At 42.1% G+C, this 22,900-nt stretch overlaps 2 protein-coding genes across 4 annotated transcripts in view; one reads left to right on the plus strand and one right to left on the minus strand.

Moving 5' to 3' along the window:
* Positions 1 to 22,900, minus strand: part of syn3 (synapsin III) — a gene marked incomplete at its 5' end in the record, with an annotated part of 132,036 nt that overhangs the window by 39,713 nt on the left and 69,423 nt on the right. The window lies entirely within an intron of this gene.
* On the plus strand, positions 3,080 to 22,752 carry LOC308080067 (metalloproteinase inhibitor 3). Its single transcript, XM_080421798.1, has 5 exons — positions 3,080 to 3,412; positions 12,690 to 12,772; positions 14,129 to 14,237; positions 17,217 to 17,338; positions 20,900 to 22,752. Exons 1-5 carry the CDS (start codon positions 3,280 to 3,282, stop codon positions 21,095 to 21,097), a joined length of 645 nt encoding a protein of 214 aa, XP_080277924.1. The 5' UTR covers positions 3,080 to 3,279; the 3' UTR covers positions 21,098 to 22,752.

The following is a 22,900-nucleotide window of genomic DNA, read 5'->3' on the forward strand; positions in this document are numbered from 1 at the left end:
TAATAATAGTAAGATGGGCCATTACTATGGCATTAAAACAAATTAAGAAAAAAAAAAAAAAAAAATTCTTTTTCAACTATTCGACTAGTACCAACAGAGTCGACTAGTGGTTATACTAGTTGGTGAAAGCCCTAAGCAGCACATGCCATTTTAAACCTTTCTTTTTTTAAATGATGCTAACCAAATATAAGTAACTTTGCACAATCAAACCAAGCATACTTGCTTATTATGTCCTTTTGATCACAAGCCTCGACAAATCGGCAATATATACAAGACTTTTCATGTGGGGCACACCGCCGCCACAGACACATTAAAACGCAGGTACTGTATAAACTGCCCCTTCGCGCACAACATATCTGTGACTAACTCAGGAATGTCCCAAATCTGTTGATTCAGTCTTCAGGTATGAGGCTGAAATAATAGATGAGCTGGCATTATCAATGGTTAACAATGGGCCATGCCGCTAGCTTGTTTTCCTTGGATGTCCATTGGCCATTTAGGGCTGCTGTGTGAGTGCCATCCAACCGGTACTGGTCCTTCAGACAATCCCCTCTGATAAAATAGGACTTCCAGCTGTAGCTTGATGATGTTAATGTTCCATGCTGCTTAAATGTCTTGTTATTCTTGTCTGCTCTGGACAGCTACCAGAAATTCTTTTGATGTTGCCTACCTGCACGCACTACTGAACAAACACCAGCTGAGTTAAGGTGATGGGACGAAAACAACAGGAAGCAGGGATGCAGGTTATGAGTTTTGCGTCACAAAGAGCAAAGGTACATAAACAGGAAACATGTGAATGAAAATCCAATTCACACATAAACTTGACAACATGAGCAATTTCACCGCAATCACAACCCTTTCAGTGCGGCGTTGCAGAAATGCTCAAGATGTTGAGGGGAAAAGGGTGTTTATGAAGGTGTATGGGACATAGTTCACCGACGTATCATTACTACTGCATGCCTTAGTTATGCAACGATCAAGTTATGTCAAACCCTAACATAGCTCCCTCAGTTTCCACAGATAAGTCCCTTGGAGCAAAAATGTCCAATCAAAACTATGAACGCTTACATAAGAAAGGCGCTGAGGCTTTGAATGGAAAACTTCAGGATAAGCTCATTGACTGGTCTGGCCGTGTATATTAACATTAGATTAATTTCTACAGTGAACTCACAGCAGATACTGTAGTCTGCAGTATCCTATATACATTCATAATTATACCAGCATAGACCAGCAGTTCTATTCCACTGCCAGAAAAACTGATCCTGCAGCTGTAACATAAAAACAACTAGAGCACAGGTTTCAGCCGGGTCAGGAAGGTTATTGTGGGTCAGCAATGTTCGGAATTCGCCAATCAGGATGGAATAGGAAAAATCGGACAGATTGATCACTTGACCATAGAGATAATGTGTACCGATTTGCGTGATGTTTGGACAAAATCTGTAGGAGCAATAAAAAAATTATGTTTAGCAAAAAAAGAAAAGGGTGGCATTTGTTCCTCAACGTAGTGGGAATGTGTAAAAAAATCGCACGCAGCGTTCATGATTTGAGGCATTTTGTTCAAAACGTACCACTCCTGCAAACTTTGGAAGCCAATCGTAGCCAATCAGGATGGAATACGAAAATTCCGACAAACCCGTTTGGTTTAATGACTATAGAGATACTGTGTACCAATTAGTGTGATGTTTAGACAAAATCTGTAGGAGTAAGCTAACATAAAAAAAACTGTTTGCAAAAATCGGCCTCCAGGTGGCGCTATAACAGACCCATGTGAAACATATGGGGCGCAGAGGTTCTGCTCTGGCATCCAGACAGTGCCGGCTTGATGGAAGGGCTGTAGGTGCTGCAGCACAGGGCAACAACCTTGGGGGGGGGGGCACCAAACGGTGGGGAGAAAGTTCCCCCCCCCCACTGACAAAACGGTACCGGGGGGGCACCAAAACGGGTCGTAGCACCGCGCACCACAAAGGGTTAATCTGCCCCTGCATCCAGGGAGTGTGTGTGCAGTTTCACGTCAATTCGGGCCGGAGATTAGCTGGTGCCGGACCAAGGGGCCAGCTTGAGATTTTTACATTGACTCCAATACGGAAGAGACAGTTCATATGAATGGCCTGTAGTTTCGCTGTTTTACCCCTGCAGGTGTCAGAAAGAATATTCTCTCAATGTAAGCGGATGGGTTTTTGACGAACTTTAGACTTTAATTTCTTACCTAGGGATATTTTTTTAATCATAATTTCGATTCTATACATATATAGACAGTAAAGGAATTCTGGACAAATGACAGCCCATGGACATAATCTTGTGTAACAAAAATGTTCTTAGATTGCCGTCCAGTCTCCCTGACATAAAAAAGTATTATCAAATGGCGGTCTGTGACTAAATGCAATATCGAATAGGGGGTTTCTTGAAATCAAAAGGGTTGAGAATCACTGCTGTAGACCAGTGTTTCCCAAATAATGGGTTGGGACCCATGTCTGGGTCAAGGACCAATTTTTATGGGTCGTGAATAAATCCCCTTTTTTTCATTACATAAAAAAAGTATAACTACATGTATATATTCAAAAGATTAAAAAAATACAAACAAAACAAATAATGAATACAAAAACAAACAAACAAAAAATAAATAAAAAAGCTTGTAGATCTGCTATTTTCACTAGTTTGGGTCCCGGGCAAACGTATTATTTCTATCGAGCTAAAAAGTTTGGGAACCACCACTGCTGCTGTGCAGACTACCATTATGTCACGATTGAATGAGTAATATTACCCATGAGGTTCACCTCACCCAGACTGGAATGTTTGAGTAGGCTACTGATATAACAAGTAAAAAATGAAATAAATAAATAAATAAATACGAGAAAACGTTTTATTAAAAAAAGGGAAAGAAAAGAAAAACAGACAACCACTGACTGTAATAAAGTTCCAATATGTCATCGTCGTGTCTCTGTTATTCTAAATGGCATCATCGTCATCGCGAGAGTGCGGTGATTGGCCCGTCGTCAGAGGGTTGAGAGGGGCGTCACAGCCACCGCTCCACTATATATGAACCGTTAGCAGCGTCTCTGTCATTAAATAGTGACTCGCTGAAAGCTGAGCGACTAGTGTGACAACAGCCAAGCCCTGAAGACAGACAGAGTATTGGAACATACGCAGAGAGAGGAGGACAAAACCAAGTCGGACATAACAGACAATAATACACTAGAGAGAGCTTGCTCTTTAAGTCGAGGTTTTCTGTTAAGTTGAAGAAGGCATTAACGGAGGGGAAACGATCCTAAAGTGTGTGAAATGCGGTGCGTTTCTCAGCAGCTGTTGAGCTGCGTGTTGTTCGTGTTGAGCAGCCTCCAGATGAGCCAGCTGACAGAGGGCTGCTCCTGCATGCCGACGCACCCGCAGGATGCCTACTGCAACTCGGACATAGGTATGTCATTCAGTGGTGGTTCTCTAACTTTTTCGTGTCAAGGACCACCCAAAATTGATATGTATTTGGCCGCGGACCCCCCATCTCAATTATTTTGTTCCAGGGACCCCCCCAGAAGCAAAGATTTGACTTAAATGTTCGCTTAAAAATATATATATTCAAAAGGTTTGCACACATTTTCCCGATTTTTTCAAAAATAGCTGATCTAGGCTATGAGCTTGTAGATCTGCTATTTTTGAATAGCCAAAGTATAAAAGGTAAACATTGTGATGCGATATTAACACATTTTGCTGGGGACCCCCTGGTACCCCCACAACAAGGACCCCTCATGGTGGTCCCCGGACCCCACTTTGAGAACCAATAAGAAAGGAGTTTGTAGTTTGCTTTAATAGCCTTAATCTTTTAAAACAATCAGCTCATTAGCAATTAAACCGATGTTTTAGCGTCAGAATGCCGTCACGTGTTGTTTACTATGCGACATCTCTCACACACTACGCATGTCGCATGTCACTTTCTTTCTGTCTGTCTGGACGCTTTCTCCTGAAGCATAAAGAGCAGGTGGTTTCCATAGAAACTGCATGGCCGCTCTGATTGATTCTGCTGCCTGTCGATCACTTGAGAGCTGTGTGCAGTGGTGGAAAAAGTACTCACATTTCTTACTTAAAAGTATCAATACTGCACTGTAGAAATACTCTGGAAAAAATGTGATTGATGTACTTTATTTAGTAAGACACGAGAAACAGTACACAGTACAATTCACAATACAAGGTCTACTTGAGTAAAAGTACAAAAGTATTGGCATCAAAATGTACTTAAAAGTAGAAAGTAGGCTACTCATTATGAAGAATGTCCTATTTAAAAAATAAACTTAGTTATAAGGTTTTATAGTTTTAAAAAACTATAAAATGTATTAACATCTTTTGAAAATAGTACCACAAAATTGGACTTAAGTACAGTACTCGAGTAAATATACTTACTACGAAAAGTGGTCGGACGCTGTTCTGGTGCTTGGATATTATGGCATCCACATGTGCGGATGTAGAATAAGTGTCAGATTCATAATAATGAGGCACCTTGCAGCTGCTTATTTCGGCTGTCCCGTTAACACTGATGTGCTGCAACCTGAGGGACTCCTAATACAAAGGCTTGCTGTTAATTGCTTGCAGACTTCAAAATAAAGTATTTCCCTTTGTGGCTCAGGCTCAAATCTTCAGTGTATTTTTACACCTAACATATTGCTGTGCCGTAATTAATATTTCAGTTTGTGAAGCACATTCTTTTTACAGCGTTCGTTGTTCATGGTTGCGTTGTTAACTGAATCCAGCTGGTAATTGCGTGTAGATGATGTAGTCGGAGCTTATTATAAAGCCTCATTATTTATCTTGGGTGTATTGGCACGTCTCTCTCTGTTGATGACAAGCTATCTTTCAGGCAGAGAGGTGAGACTCTCTCCACCGGTTGTAGCTGAGATATGCCTGGCCTCTTGAATGGAGCGTAGGGTGGCTTTAACGTGGCTTCATTGGCTTGTTTTACCACCAGGTTATGCTTTCACAGTGTCCCCACAATAATATGAACCTAAGAGTGTGTCTTATCATGGAATGCCAGTCTAAACTGACCACTGTTTTGGGATAACAGACCCTGAACCCAGAACCGTTGGTTGGAGCTGGGGATTATCTGGCTTGCCCCAGGGACAGTAAGGGTCTGGGGGGGGGGTCAAAACAGGGCATCACAGACTGACAGGAAAGGGTTGAACTGGCATATTTTAAGAGAAGTGATGGCAGTCTCATTTGAGTGGAAGTGGAACTACAACATGCATGGCTACAGCGTGTCACACACACACACACACACACACACACACACACACACACACACACACACACACACACACACACACACACACACACACACACACACACACACACACACACACACACACACACACACACACACACACACACACACACACACACACACACACACACACACACACACACGACGTGTCAGCCTGTGTATGCCCATGTATGGATGCAGTATGGACGAAAGGGGGACAGACTTTTTTGGCTGGGGCCGGAGGACAAAGTGACCATGCCCATGTATGGACGAAACAGGTACAAAGCCTCATGTAAGCCCGACCCCTTGGGTCTGGCAAATAGTCGACTGCCCTCTGGTATTCCTGGTAAGTGTAGAGGATGTCAGCTCAGCTCAGTTTCTCTTTTAACTACTGTACTAGTGGCCCTGGTTTAGGTGTGGTTAACCTTATGTTAAGCGAAAGATAAACAAACCATGCTGTTCATAAGAATGATCTGCCATCACTTTCATCATGGCTGAAGACAGAGCGACACTGAACATCCATTAAATTGAGCGATCAATGTTTTGTGGGTGTTTTCAGCCAAGTGACCTGGTTGGGGCATAATTGCGGTTTTCACAAACGGTCACAGGATGCCTTTCAAGTTCCTTCGATGCCTTTCAAGTCCCTTCGGTTAGCTCACGCTACAAGCAGGGACTGAAATGTGCCCGTATTGAATCTGGGACTGACTTCAATGGGGCAGTGATCACTTTCGAGCGCCACACAATCCCATTTCCAATGTGTTTGAGGTGTGATTTGAATGATTTTGCAACCCCAGCTCGCACCACTGTCATCCCACTGCAAGAAATACTGGTTTGGTGCAAAGCACCCATTATAAATATGCCTTAATCAACAGAGCAACACTCGCCTAGAACTCATTTACAAGCTTTGGTTTGTTGAGTCAAAATTATGATAGAGGCAGTTTTAGAGGGATGTTCATGTTGTATGGTTTGATGCAGGTTAGTTAAACATTAGATGAAGTGGTAATTTTAACGGCGCTGTGCTGCTGATCAGTGTGTTCAAGCAAGACATAAACATGCATTTTCTGTTTTTGTTTAGTTTTTGGAGAGAGGGATGTCATGTAACACTTGGCATCTGTTTAATTTACTTATTTTTTTTTACATGTGATGCCAACTACAGGGGCACTACAGAATTGTCCAAACATTCATGATCATGGGGTCATGTTAAACTTTGGATGAAACACAAGTCTTAAATCATCCCATAATACTGCATTGCATCATTTCAGAGGCATTGCACGATTGTTTACACAACACACTTCCTTTGATAAGCATGGCGGTTATGAATCCGTCTACACTCCACCCCTCACGTGTATAGAGAGATGATACAGTGAGTATAAGCTTTTAACTAAAAGGTTATCTCAGTGCTGACTCGCTATACAATTAAATATGAATAGGTGGGAAATAAATAATAGGTTGTTGAAATGTGCAGCGAGAACGTATGTAATTTTCACTGACAACTTCAAAAGGTGAATCCTAAATCTTCTCTGTTTAAGACTAGTTCAAAGCGTCTTCCTGTTCTTTCCTGGATCCTCCTGCTCCGTAATCACTGTAAACCACTAGACCAGAAAAGACGAAACGGGCTTCCTTTTGATTATCACAATACTGTGTTTTTCTCACTCACAACTACTTAAGTCTGATTTATACTTTTATGTCATACGATAGTGTCGTGCAGTGAAAATAGCTCGGACAAAGAGCTTGGACAAGAACGCATTTCACCACTTCTTTACACCTGTAAACCTGAGAAGTGACAATAAAGTTTATTCTGGGTTGATTCTGATTGTGTATGAAAGCCATTTTTTTTAATGAATATTGACGAGCTAACCTGTCTCTCCACTGAATCCCTTAACTGGACAGGTTAGATATGTCTTGTCAACTTTCCTGCTGCATACCTGAGGATTGGGCCTTGATTTGGTTGTTTTTGTGCAAGAGACCTACTTGGCTGCAATATATTGGCAACTGAAATGGTCCATTCACACGGGGAAAAGAAGCAGCGGTTGTTTTCCACCAAAGTGTTTTTTGAGTGCAAGATTAGAGGCCGGGGCCTAAACTTTGACCCAAAGATTTAGTGTCCCTCTACAGCAGAACTCGTTCCCAAGGACCTGGGGGTGACAGGAGCAAAAACTTTTACATAGGCTACAATGAACCAGGTCAGTTGAAGAGGATTAGCGAGGCTTGTGTTTGGCTTGGGATCAGGGAGCTGGGGAGAAACTGATCTCCCTCAGTCATGGCCCATGGGTATTTTCTTGCGCATAGAGGAGCTTTGTCAAAGAGTCAAAAATGTACTGGCTACTGGATTTTTATTTTGCCTGTGGCAGCATGTTATGCTGATGGCACCACAACAGTCTCAACTCACTACTGGTGAGTTATGTGGAACAGTGGTTCTCAAAGTGGGTCCCCAGCAAAAATGTGTTAACCCATTAAGACCTGAAGCCGATTCTACACATGTTTTCTAAATCCTAACAGTTTTCTGAAAACGTATGTTTCTATATCAGTGGTGCTCAAACTTTTTCATGTCAAGAACCCCACAAAATTATATGTATTTGGCCGCCAACCCCATCTCAAAATATTTTGTTCCAGGGACCCCCATAAGCAAAAATGTGAGTTAAAAATGTTTGCTTTAAAGTGTAAAATAATGCTTTTTAGCTCAAATCTTAAAATGACACTGATGCGTCCCAGGTCTTAATGGGTTAATATAGCATCAAAATAAGTTTAACCACTTTAACCCTGTATACAAAAAAAATATCTTGAAATAAATGTGAAAAATGTGTAATATTTCTGAAACATTTTAATAACACAAAACTTGTATGGGGGTCCCTTTGCAAAAACATATTTTCAGATGGGGGGTCCACAACCAACCACTGGTGTACTAGAGTCCAGTAAGGTCACTATTCCTTTGCTCAGCCGCAGTACACCCGCCCATCTACTTACTACTGGTCAACGGGCAACACAGGTCACATCCTGTGAGAAAGCATGGGGTCCCACTAGGACGAGGAGGATTACATAATGCAAGACCAGCTCTCCCCAATCTTACAAAAAAAATTCGTTAAAATAGAACCAGGATGTCAACAGGCGTCGGGGAGTTTCAGATGTTCATCCTATGAGTGAAACATACCAGGGCTCCTAGTCAGCCCCACATTCTCCAGTGACTGTATGGATACTAAACAGTCAAACCTTCAGTTTTAATTTCACTCAGGGACGACAGGGAGTCAGGGTTGCCAGATCTGCTCATTATAATTTCCCCGCAAGATTGTATTTGAAAATAGCCGATCTACAGTACAAAAGCTTGTAGATCTGCTATTTTCAAATAGCTGATGTATATGTTAAAGTGCTCACGTGGCCCATAGTCGCTTCTTTTTGGGCTGGTTTTCCTAGACCTGGTTGCTTGTTTCTCTCACAGAATCTGGCAACACTGCAGGGAGCGGACCCTTTTCAGAGTTAAACTAACACTCAGGATTTTTGCTGTGTAGAATCACCAAATTCAGGTTCTTCTGACTGGCAGGGGTGCTCTGTTAAAATAGCAACGGTGCCAACCAGAAGGTAGGCATTAGTTAGAGAGAGTTGTCCCCACAAATTGACTCCTCTCTGACACGATCCCTTAACAAGTGGGATGCAGTTTCACAGTTTATTTTTGAGCGTGGCAGCGTGTCACACTGAGAATTCCTCTTGCCTCCCACCACCTCGAGCTTGGACGGTGTCCTGCATACTAAAACATAATTGTCACCCTCCATCTCTCTCTCCCTCTCACACACACACACACACACACACACACACACACACACACACACACACACACACACACACACACACACACACACACACACACACACACACACACACACACACACACACACACACACACACACACACACACACACACACACACACACACACACACACACACACACACACACACACACACAAACACATGGGTGACTTTCTTCTTGTCATGCTTGCAGCTTGCCATTATATATGTAGACTCAAATATATGCTAGATTAAATTACATTCTCACATTCAAGATTTTTTTAATTAAATCATTATTTCATAATCCCTTGCGTTAGGGAAGGGATGCTGGGTTAAATTAATCCACTTTCACAATGTGAACATACTTTCACTGTACCACGCTCATCACAAAACGCTACAGTACAGACTCTTATCCCATGGAACGCATCTGTGTCATTTTTAGATTTGAGCTAAAAAGCATTATTTTACACTTTGGCTATTCAAAAATAGCAGATATACAAGCTTGTATATCTTTAAAAATTGTGAAAATCTTTGAATATATATTGTTTTAAAGCAAACATTTTAACTCAAATCTTTGCTTCTGGGACCCCCTGGAACAACATATTTTGAGATGGGGTCGGCAGAGAGAGAGAGAGAGAGAGAGAGAGAGAGAGAGAGAGAGAGAGAGAGAGAGAGAGAGAGAGAGAGAGAGAGAGAGAGAGAGAGAGAGAGAGAGAGAGAGAGAGAGAGAGAGAGAGAGAGAGAGAGAGAGAGAGAGAGAGAGAGAGAGAGAGAGAGACGGTGTAATTAATGTGCTGACAGTATTACTGGTGGGAGATATGTGGGTATTGGTATTCGTTGGATATATCCCCAACTTTCCATTAGGTGGAGCATTTACTACTGACTAAACAGCTATGCTAATGTGAATTACACTAACACTCTCGGCTCGGAACTGGGTTATACAAACACTTGTAATTTAGTCCTGCTTCGACATGAGAGAGCTTTGGGTGAGGAGGCACACCGTATGAAAAAAGAACTGCGGTCATAACGTAAATATAGCATTGGGGGAGCCAGCCATGTGTGGAAGGGCCCTTTCCCTAGAGGTTAACAGGTCACTGTGGGAAATGACACAGAACCCAGTCTGTCTCAGAGGCAGTTGGGTCCTTTCACACATTCCACAGAGCAATGGTATCGCCACCAGCCAATTAGTGGTTAGTGTCCAGCACTGGGACCAGGGTTGCCATATCTAGCTCATTATAATTTCCCTGCAAGATTTTATTTGAAAATAGCCGATCTACAAGCTCACAACGCGTCGCATCGCGACGCGTTGTGAGCTTGTAGATCTGCTATTTTCAAATAGCTGATGTACATGTTAAAGTACTCATGTGGCCCATCTTTTGGGCTGGTTTTCCTAGACCTGGTTGCTTGTTTCTCACAGAATCTGGACCTATCTAGACTGGTTGTTTGGCCTAGTGTTTCAGTTGTAATATATCTGGCATAATGCTTTATGAGTAAACAGTTCCGTAGTTTTTGTTTTTTGAGGTCAGAGAGAAAGAAAATAAACTACGTTTTGATACGGCTAGATGAAAATATGGCTTCTGTGTACTCCATTGTGGAGGTTTCAGCAAATGTATCCTATTATATCTGCACATTCCTCAGTAATTGTGCCCTGATTCCTCAGTTACTGTGCCTACACATCTTTCAAAGTAGCACTTGGGTGCATTTAGTGCAGTGCTGAATAGGTAATAGAGCCCTGCAGCTCATTATATGAGTTGACAGATTAATACAGCAAATACCCTTGAACTTGAACACACAATTGAAAGGTCAAAAAGGCATCCCAAGAGGAAAACATGAATACGTGGGGGATTTGAAATGATTCCCCACTTTGTGTATGTGTGCTTTCTTATGAAGCTGTATGTCGCTACTGGCTTGTGTGTGTTCTATGAGAGTTAACATTATAGTGGCATGTGAAAATGACCTCTAAAATATGTTTTTTAGTTGCTGAGGATGACTTTAGTTTCATATCGTGAACTTTGTCCATTTCCAAGACAACAGAAAGTGGCACTGAACAAAAAGTTGGCATGGATGGGGGGCTAAAGGCCAAAATATAACATGTCACACAGCCACAGGCCCCCAAAAAAACGCTATTGAACAACAGTGACCATTTATAAATGTAGCAAGTACAAAAACAACTTTTTAGATCATCATTAAGATGTTTATACTTGCTTGCACTGACTGTAATGAGAACTGCGTCACTCCCCTGGATTCAATAACTTAGCATCTAAGTAGCCTAAATAGGGAACATCACACCACTGTAAATAAAGTTGTGGACAGCCAAACTTGCACAACGTTAGACCCATTAAGACCGGGAACGCATCTGTGTCATTTTTAGATTTGAGCTAAAAAAGCATTATTTTACACTTTGGCTATTCAAAAATAGCAGATCTACAAGCTCATAGCGCGGCCGAGTGCCGCGCTATGAGCTTGTCGATCTGCTATTTTTGAAAAATCGAGAACATTTGTGCAAATCTTTGAATATATATATATTTTTAAAGCGAACATTTGTAACTCAAATATTTGCTTCTGGGGGGGTCCCTGGAACAAAATACTTTACATTTTGGGGTCCTTGACATGAAAAAGTTTGAAAACCACTGACATAGCAACATATGTTTTTTCAAAAAACTGTTGGGATTTAGAGGACATTTTGTAGAACCGGAACCTCAGGCCTTAATGGGTTAAGCTGGGCTGTCATAGCATTTGCACTTATTTTTCTTCCAATTTCAAACACCCTGAAACTAAGACAAATCTACACACATACAAAATGAAGATGCCACACGCTTCATTTCTTTTTCTAGTCGGGAAGAATGAAAGGCTTCTCGTTTTTTTTCCCCCTCCATTCTGGAGAATGTGAGGCTCCAAAAGAATGTTGGGAAGGAAATTCCACCGGGGTAAGAAAACAAACATCCCCAGTGTTTAGTTATGTCTGTGGTTCTGTATAGCTGTGGGGAGCAGGTGAACTTCACACCGGACCCACTCCTGTATGAAGACTCGTCGCCCCCCATGGCCCGCAGCAGCGATACAGGGTCCTCTGGGGAGGGATCTATTCACTGGCCTAAATTAGACTTCACTCGTTAAGCCGATGGCCACACAATAGGCCCACTTACTTCAACAGGAGTGAAAGCAAACAAATCAGACGAGAGTTTTCACCCCAGCCCGCTGTTTACATGAGGGCGCTGCACACAGTAAGATAAGATCTGTTCAAGCCCCCGAGCCCAATATAGAAAGATACCCGTTTTAAAACAGAGGACACACGTGGTTTTATGATGCGGGGACAAGGTTGAAAGATGGCAGGACAAAAGCTATGATATGGCCTCCCTTTTCATTGCATTAAACCTGAACATACATTTTTCTTAAATCATTATTGGCAAATGGCAGCACTGCGGAAAATCATGACGAATGTATTAACTGTGGCAACAAATGTACAATTGAAAGGATGTTTATTAGAGTTCACCATCACCTCCAACTGCCCAAGGCAGGGTTCTCTTTGATAAATGAGTCCTCAGATATTGTCATTTGTCATCCAGATTGATTGAGAATGTCGATGTCGATCCAGATGACTACATACTAGGTTGTATATTTAGATGTAACATAAGAGACACACAACTGAGACTTTGTATCCTCTCTCCTCAGTGATCCGCGCTAAAGTGGTGGCAAAGAAGCTCCTGAAAGATGGCCATTTTGGAATGATGCGCTACACCGTCAAACAAATGAAGGTAAGCCTGAAAAGTAATACTGTCTGGAGCAACAGCTGGCAAACATGCCCATAAAGAACACACTGCCTGCAACAACTCAAAGTCATTTCTAAGTATTTGGCACATTCTCCATGCTAGGGCGAAAGGCAGGCCGCTTTACCCCCTGATATTCTTTCTTACATAATCTTGTATAATTATTTCCCAAAGGCCATGCCTGCTCTGGAAACATCCCTCTTGTTAAGACAGCAGCCAAGGGCCAGGCACAAGATTAGTAGGCTTACGGACATTTTCAATTGGGGGTGGGGTGGGTGGAGGGACGGGACATAATCAATATATATTCATCAATATAGAATGAAAACAATCTTACTGTCTGATGATCAGCACCAAAAACAGTAAAAGTACATAGTCTCCCACTAGTGAACATTTTCAGTTAACCCATTAAGACCTGAAGCCGATTCTACAAATGTCTTCTAAATCCCAACAGTATTCCGAATGATATGTATTTGGCCGCCGACCCCCATCTCAAAATATTTTGTTCCAGGGACCCCCCCAGAAGCAAAGATTTGAGTTAAAAATGTTCGCTTTAAAACAATATATATTCAAAGATTTGCACACATTTTCACGATTTTTCAAAAATAGCAGATCTACAAGCTCATAGCGCGGCACTCGGTGCCGCGCTATGAGCTTGTAGATCTGCTATTTTTGAATAGCCAAAGTGTAAAATAATGCTTTTTTAGCTCAAATCAAAAAGTGACACAGATGTGTTCCAGGTCTTAATGGGGTTAATCTCCTTGATTATAATTAAGATTTTCTATTGCCATATCTCTTGACTTGTAGCTGTTTTCCATAATCCCCCATGGTTCTTGAACCGTTTATTTGTAATGCAACGGTCAAGGATTTCATCATTTTGTCTGGTATGAGGATTCTACAACAGAGACAGAGAGTCACAGCGTCCTATTTGTACTTATAAATAACAGATTTCCTCCTTGCAAACAAACCCTTATGAGAAAAATGCTTTTGCCCTACTCAACAATTCCCCTGACTTTCCCCAAACGCTGACTTTGTCAGCTCTCTTGTTTGTCTTCTCCGTACCTGAGATGAACGGAGGAACTGCAGTCTGCGGTTTAAGCAGCGACCTTGTCAAACGGCATTAAAAGTCACAGTGTATTATGGAATGGAATTATGTTATCTATGATTTAGTTGAGGGCTGAGCTTAATACTTTATCTCCCATAAGGAATTCTTAAGGGAATGTCTGATAAAGCAGCTTACTATGACTGGCATCCGTGATCATTTAGATTTTGGCAGCAGCAGCAGTGTGTGCAATGCATTTGAAACTTCCAGGTATTCAACTTCTGCTGCTGTTCTCTCTCTTACAGATGTACAAAGGATTCAAAATGCAGCACGTCCAGCACATTTACACCGACGCCTCGGAGGGTCTGTGTGGCGTCAAGTTTGACATCAATAAATACCAGTACCTGATCACAGGTAAACGATCAACACTTTACCGCATTCACAGAATCCTAAACCCGAAACAATACAGTCACAAATTGATGAAGCCCATAGTTGTCTTGTCATTACTACCATTCACACTCATGGTTCTGTTTCCCTGACTACCTCACCAAAGCACATTCTACCACAAAGGCAGGGTTGCTAACGGCAGCAGGAGTTTGTTTGGTGTAAAAAAAAAAGCACCCCCCCCTCCTCCTCCTTCTCTAGGACTTCTTGACTGCTCTGAGACACAAACTTTCCCCCTATTTATAACATTAGCCACTTAGCAAGGAGGCAATGCTGGGGGGGCAGTTTTTGGGCCCAGAAACGGCAGAGAACACAGTTCCATCGTATATCCCTTATAATTAGCCAGATAGCATAGCAAGTACTGGCTTTTCCAGCAGCAAAGCATTTATGGGCTGCTATTTCCAGCAGAGGTGCCGTTTACTTTAGAACCTACCAGTGGTAATGTAGGGCACTTGGTGTACGTAACCAGTGGTGGAAAGTAACTATGTACATTTACTTAAGTACTGTACTTAAGTACAATTTTGAGGTATTTGTACTTTACTTGAGTATTTCCGATTTCCAATACTTTTACTTCTACTACACAACATCTCGGATCCAAATATTGTACTTTTACTCCACTACAATTATTTGAAAACTTTAGTTACTAGTTACTTTGCAGATATACATTATTACATTATAAAACATACATTAACCACTTCAGCCCTATTTTATACCTAGGCTATTTGAAAATAGCAGATCTACAAGCTCACAACGCGTCGCGATGCGACGCGTTGTGAGCTTGTAGATCTGCTATTTTCAAACATTTTAGTACTTTTACTTTTGGTACTTTAAGTACATTTTGATACCAATACCTTTGTACTTTTACTCAAGTAAATTTGGAATTCCTGACTTTTACTTACAGTACATTGCAGTATCGATACTTTTACTTAAGTAAAACATTTGAGTACTTTTTCCACCACTGTACGTACCATCCCAGTGAACAGGAGAAAGTCGCCGAGCAACATGGGCTGTGTTTACTGACGCAGGGTGTGAGTGACATCACAGTCATCTAGCACTGGTCTCAGGGTGTCTAATAATAAAGGCTTTGGCCTGTCCCAAGGCCCACTCCTATCAGGACTAAATTACAAGCAATTTAAATATACCAAGGCCTGCAAGATCAAGTCTCGTGGTCTCATTTCCTTTGATCAAGCCTCGAGTTCTCTGCCTTTTATGATTAGTATTTTAGGACCATGTCACACACTCAGCACTGCATAATAAGCCTGTAAGTGAGAGGGGGGGTGGGGGGGGTCTAAGAAAGAAATATTTGTGAGCTGTCAGATTCCCACGTAGTGACGACATCGTAACGGGGGACACATGGTGACCAACCACGATGTTCTTGACTGATTTGCCTTGCCCTGCGGTGTGCACCTGTTTCAGAGGTTGCAACCCTGACTTTGGCGGTAAGCTGTGAATGGCCAGAGTCTATAAATAGCGGTCTGCCGACCTTTTGGAAATTCAGAAATAGGGGTGTTGGTTTAATATGGGCTTACTGTACAAGATTGTCTTACCGTAGTTAAAACTACTTGGATTCCTTTTGAGTGGTTTATTTACAGTATCCAATGGTATGTATGTGTGAAGGAAATTATACAAATAAACAAAATGGCATATGTTTTCATTATGTTCATAATGGTGCATAATCAGCTTTCGTCAAATTTACAATTTAGGCATTTACTGTAGCCTAGCCAGCAAATGACAGGTAAATGGTCAAGCAAATATACAGAGTGCAAAGTAAAAAGCCTTTGTGGACACGTAAACAGTACACTAAATACTAAATAACAACAGGGTATCGTAGAGAAGAAGGGACAGAGACATCCTGTGTTAGTGATCTAAGTGTGTGGGAAGGGGTGGATCATGTCCTGAAGGTTAAAGGAGTGCCATGGCCTTGATTGCCTTGCAGGTCATCACCAGTGTTTTTGTATTGGATCTAGGCAGCAACCAGAAGCCAGTGAAGGGAAGGCAGAAGTTGGGGGAGATGTGAAAAGTAAACACACAACGTACAGGATAAAGTGATCTCTATAATGTGCCTTGACGGACAGCTGACTGTCCACTGGACACTCAGGTTCTTGGCAGGTGGAACAGGAACCACCAGGGTGTTTGTTGTCAATGGAAATGGAAAGATCCTGCAGGGTGCAGGAATTCTCCAGGGGAGAAAGAGAAGCTCAGTCTTGTCTGCGTTGAGCTTGAGGTGGTGGGAAGACATCCAGCGATGCACTTTTCAATCTGTGTGGCAGAGGGAGGGAAGGAGAAAGTTGAGTGTCCTCAGAATAACAGTGATAGGAGGGCTTGCAAGCAGAGATGACAGAGCCAAGGGGTCTGGCATAAAGGGAAAGAAGGAGCAGGCCAAGTACAGACCCTATAGTCAAGAGGGTACAGGGGGATGAAAGCAAACCTTCCCTTGAATAGGCAGGTAGGAGGAGAACCACTCGAGTGCCATCCCAGTGATACCAAGGTCCAAAAAGCGTGTCCAGGAGAAGCTAGTAGTTGACCGTGTCAAACGCTGAAGATACGAAGGTCAAGAAAGATGAAGACGGAGGAGTTGGGAGACAGCCTGAGCAGTGTGGAGTACCTCTGTGACTGTGAGAAGTGATGTTTCAGAGGAATGGGCTTCTTGCTTAAATCCTAGACTAGTTGGGATTCAAAAGTTTATTCTGTGAGAGCTGGAGAGAGCGCTAGTTAGAACCATCTCATTTAAGAGTCTTGGAATGAAAGGAAAGGAGTGATACTGTAGTTCTTGATGTCAGAGGGGTCAAGAGTCGGTTTCTTGAGGAGCAAATCTGGTTGACTTGAAGGCAAATGGGACGTAGCCTGAGGTTATGGATGTGTTGATACTGTAGGGTGAGTGGAAGAACCTACCATGACATGGATGCAATGCTAAACCAATGCTCTCTGTTCTCCCTGTGTCCCCCATAGGTCGCATGTTCAACGGCAAGGTCTACACGGGGCTGTGCAACTTCAACGAGAGGTGGGACCGCCTCTCACTGGCCCAGAAGAAAGGCTTCAACCACCGCTACCAGCTGGGCTGTGGGTGCAGGGTGAGTGGAAACCAGTGCGCTCCAGGAGGGAAGGATGAGGAGGCGCACCCCATGCCGAACGATGGAGGAGCCTTGCGAAGGGGAAGGGGGCAGGGGGGGAAAGGCAGAGGAAAAGGGAAGGGCAGGGACAGGGGCAGGGCCGTAGGGAGGGAGGACATTCTGCTCAAGCATACCGTCCTGCTGTGAACCTTTCCCTTTTCCTCTAGAAGGCCAACAGTAGGAGGATGATCACTTCATTAACATGAAATATTTTGTAATCTCTTAGAGTACAATAATCCTCAGTGATGGAGTGGGATAGAAGGCAAAAAAAGGCTATATATATATATATAGCTATATTTACATTTAATGTCCATGGTGACTTGGCATTTTTAAGGTTACTAGAGGTTCGGGCTGCTACGCGGCCCTCACATCATTGTTTTATGATTATTCACTTTGGTGACATAATTACAAGACAAATGTTCTTACTCAATACTGTATGCCGCCCTCTACTCTTGTGGCACATTTTAAAAGTTAAAAGATTTAAAAGCACCCGTCGAAATGTACTTGGATGTGCGTGCATTATCTTTGAACTGCAAACATTTCAAAAGTAACAATGCAAAAACTAAAAAGTAGAATGTAGAGGGAGAATGCTGTTGCATTTAGAGAACCAAAGCTAATCAGTATTTGGAATTCTTCATAGCAGCCTACTATGATATACTAGATACGTAACATCGTATAAACATTACCTTCATGATGATTGTAAGTGAATTCAGGATGGTAGCTGATTGAATGTAAGGTTTTTATTGTTACTTAGATATGGATATTGAACCATGAATTCCATAAACCCTTGTATTTTCTTTACCTCTTCTTTTTTTTGGGGATAATTTACACAAGTGAATTTAAGACAGAGGCAACAAGAGAGAGGGAAAATTGGATTCATAGCGATATTTGGGCGTTATTACACAACCTAATGGCACTGGAATAGCTTACTCTGTCCTTCTGAGCTCTGTATTACCAACTTTATGTAACCCCTTAACATGCACTGACCGTGGTCCTAAAGATCCTACTATAGTATTGTTTTTTTCTTTCTTTTTTCTTTTGTTTATGCACAACACAACGATTAAGCCAGGGTTAGCTGTATAACTAATTGACATCTGCGGCCCTTGGGGCAGGAAGATAATAATAAGCAATGCAGTACAAATACAAACAATATTGAATGGACCTAGACATCTGCCGAAACCATCAATCCCTATCAGAATAAGTGAATTCCCAGACAGAAGCATGCAGGCCCCAATGCGAGGCCAACGCCTCTCAATTGCACATAGTCCGTTAGAAAAGTCACAGATGATGTAGTAGCATTTGTTATGTGCTGGCCAAGGTGTGTGTGTGTGTGTGTGTGTGTATGTGAGAGAAAGAGAGAGTGCAAAGACCACAGCTAGGTGTAAACATCACACGTCAGGCGTGCCAAAGCCAACATACCAAACAAATCATTCTGCCTTCTGTCACATTCCTTCCATAAATGATGATTTACAGCACTGGAATGCAGGAAGCATGTAATACTAGAGTACTGGAGTATTAAATCCATTCAAACCCAGTGAGCACTCAACTATGAACTATGAAAGGGATAGAACACCCAACCACAAGACCTTTGCCCCCTAGGTTATTAACCCTTTGAGACCGGGAACGCAGCCGTGTCATTTTAGAATTCTTTGGCTATTCAAAAATAGCAGACCTACAAGCTCATAGTGTGGCACCGAGTGCCGCGCTATGAGCTTGTAGATCTGCTATTTTTGAAAAATCGTGAACATTTTGCAAATCTTTGAATATATCTCTTTTAAATCCTAAATCCTTTTCATGTCAAGGACCCCCAAAAAGCCATTTGGCTGCGGACCCCCATCTCAAAATATGTTGTTCCAGGGACCCCCAGAAGCAAATATTTGAGTAAAAAATTTCTCTTTTTTGCACAAGATTTTTCAAAAATAGCAGATCTACAAGCTCATTGCGCGGCACTCTGTGCCGTGCTATGAGCTTGTAGATCTGCTATTTTTGAATAGCCAAAGTGTGAAATAATGCTTTTTCGCTCAAATAAAAAAATGACACAGATGCGTTCCAGGTCTTAATGGGTTAATGAAACGTGCTGTTGCTTTAAGATCCACAAACTCTCCTCTATCCTGGAAGCGCTTTGACTCAATTCCTTGGTATTTGCGATCAAACGCAGCTTTGACCCAGCTTTGACCCTTAATAATCGATAACACAATTCATCCTGCTCTTACCTTCTGTGTGAGCACCTGTATGGAAGATTGAGTCAAGTGTAATTTACAGCTTTTCCTTTCCATTCCCTTAGTGACGCAACGTGTGAAGACATGAAAAGCCTTTACTGTAGAACTGTTCACGTAGAGCATAAAAACCTCCCACGCGCACAAAACCCCACATTGCTCAAACAAGATGGCATTTGGTTTCCCCCCCAAGAAATGCATTTGAAAATGCTGGGTACAGTACATGTTGTACTACGTCTATGTGATCTGCCAGGAGGTGCTAAAACCAGAAGGTTTACCCTCTTCGTGCAACTGGTCCAATAAGGCTAACTAAAACTTTGTCGGATGACCGTTTTATCATTATTATTTTTTCAGTTGAATTTCATCAACTGAATTCAGTGCGCACTATGACGTCACCGCCAGAGCACAGATTCTCCGAGTGTATTTCCGAACGCACCAATCTCCAAATACTGTCGATTCCATTCATTACGCTCTTGATATCACACATAGCACATAAACAAAGTGGATACTTCCATATATATATATTTTTAATTGTACTTATTCTTATATCATACCCAGGTAGCTATACAACCCAAGGTTCTACCGAAGTTCTACAGTACATCGCTTTAATCTCACATGTACAAAAACAAAAGGGAACTTACCAAAAATCAGTGATTCCATTGTATGGATAACAATTCACAAACCGCACCAAGATTTTCACTCTGCTATTTCCAGCTATATTCAAATCATGTTCGCTCACGCGCTTTCTCTAATAATCTATTCAGTGATTTTAAATGGACCATAATGCCTTGCAACAGTAGCAGTTCACGGTTTAGCGTTACTTTTAGAATGCAGTTGTGTTTATCGGCATAAAATGGTGGCAAAAACTGACAAAGAAGAAAAACTTGCTACAGACATGACTTACGACAAGCATTATGGTCTCTATAAAACTCCTGAATTCTCTTTTCATTTTGTTTAACATTGCTCAAGCCTGTCCTATTAAGTGTCCTGTTAAGCTAATTCTGCTTTGGCCTACTAGATCACAGACCCAATGTCGTTCAATTGAGACCCGTTGCGTGATGATGACCACAGTGATGCCTGATTTATACGTGGTTGCGCGCCGTGTCGGGCACCAATAATAGCCTATTTACAAGCTCACAATGCGTCGGAGCGCGACACATTGTGAGCTTGTAAATCAGCAATTTTCAAGACAATGGCGTTCAACCAAGTATAAATCACCCATGAGTCTACACTGGTTGTGGCCCATATTGAGTTTTTTTTGCTGCTTCACGGCTACATCCTTAGTTTCGCTTCCTGTCTTCTATAGATTAAGCCCTGCCACTACCTGCCCTGCTTTGTGACCTCAAAGAACGAGTGCCTGTGGACGGACATGCTGTCTCACTTCGGCTACCCCGGCTACCAGTCCCGGCACTACGCCTGCATCCAGCAGAAAGAAGGCTACTGCAGCTGGTACCGGGGGATGACCTCCCGCGACAAAACCACCATCAACGCCACCGACCCTTGAAGCGTTTTAACGCCATCTCCCTCAACCTCCCCATACCCCATCCTCCCCCAAAACAAGCTACCTAACACCAAACCTTTCTCCTAGTCCTCTCATACCAACAGTGTCCCCCCTCATCTCCCAAACGCCGTCCTTTGTTACTTTCTTAGTATTACGGGACTTGTAAACTCACTGGCCCCGAGTGACCACTCCTTTTTAAAGGAGCGTGAAAGAAAAACAACGGAACAAAAGAAACCAGTGCCAGTCTCATAGCACATCTGATGTTTAAAAGAGAAAAAAGAACAGAGAACCCCCTTTTTGTTGCCTGCGTCTTGTCTCTCTCTGCTTTCCATTTCTTTTCCCCCATCTCCAATGAATCAGAGTAGAGTCCCTGCTCATTACGTTGCCATCATTGTTGAAAAGGTTATAAAGACGGGTCACATAAAGACGCAAGGACTATCCTACGCCTAATGGGGGCAACGACGACGCATGAAAAACTGATCAAGCAATAATATAAGGTCAACATCAATTTGTTGTGTAAATTGTAAGATGCAGAGCAGCTGTGCAGAGCTCAAGCAGCACAACACTAGCATTCTTGCAGTCCAGCACAACTGTCAGAAAGTTGGTTTTCGATACAGACACAGCACAGTGCCAACGTGAGGTATAATTATGCTCTATGAAAGTTATAGCTCTTTTTTTCAGAGAAAAGAGCGAGTTCTAAGGGTTTATCATATGGTATTTAATAATGTTTATTTTGTTTCACAGTGAAGTATATATATGTATTATGTTCACAGTCTATGCTGTAACATGTCTATTTATGGATGATAGAATCTCTGCTTTCCCTGAATGTTTGCAATGTAACCCATCTTTCTTGTGATTATATCGCAACTCTACGAATGGCTTGATATGGAGTGGTGTTGTACATCAGAGAATCAAACTACCGTACATGGATAAGATAAAAACAAAAATGGCTGTTATAGTATCAACACAGGGAACACCTAATCTTTTGCAGAGACGGATTATATTTTATTTTTGCTGTATATGACATAAGCTACGAAAAGTTTTCTCTATCCACTCAGCTCCTCTGTGCTTCGTTTATTTATCAGTCAATTTGTCAAGGACCACACTGCCCCCAGAGAATACAAAACTATGACAACAGCTACAGCCTGCTTGGCCAAGATGAAGGACCATGATCTCACAGTGCGTTGCTAAAACCACTGACTTAATGTACGTCCCGTGTTTAATAATGATGGTACTTTGCTCTGTCACAAGTTTTCCCCTCTGGTACTCATGTCGAGGGTAATGTTTTTGCCCATTCGCTGAAAGTATAAGCAGAGGTTTCAAAACAAAAAAATGTGTTTTGCAAGTGTATATTCCATCTTTTTGTATTGAGCAAAAAAAAGAAAATAACAATGTTGTCACTACAGTAGATTGTTCTTCTATTGTTTCCATTTGTTTTTTCCAGTGCCGTATCTTCAGTCATTCCGATATCAGACACAGTTTTGCCTCAGCGGGAGTGACTCCTCCTTGCTCGGTCAACCTCACTCAACCTCACACAACAAGAAAGTTATCTTATCGCTAATATGCAGGCTACACACACAGAGTGCTCAAACAAACCTCTAAATGATCACTCCCCCTATGTATTTGGCCTCTGTGCTATGATGGTGGAAATAAATGAATAGAAAATGGAAGTGAAGGACAGAACATTGTTAGAAGATGTGTGTGTGTGTGGGGGTAGTTTATGGACTCTCTCGTAACTGCCGCTGACATCCCCTTCAGGCTTTTGGCTCAGGTTCAGACACAATCCACAGACATTAGTGTGTCCCG

The sequence above is a fragment of the Gymnoscopelus braueri genome (assembly GCF_963280865.1).
Source record: "Gymnoscopelus braueri genome assembly, chromosome: 23".
Lineage (NCBI taxonomy): Eukaryota > Metazoa > Chordata > Actinopteri > Myctophiformes > Myctophidae > Gymnoscopelus > Gymnoscopelus braueri.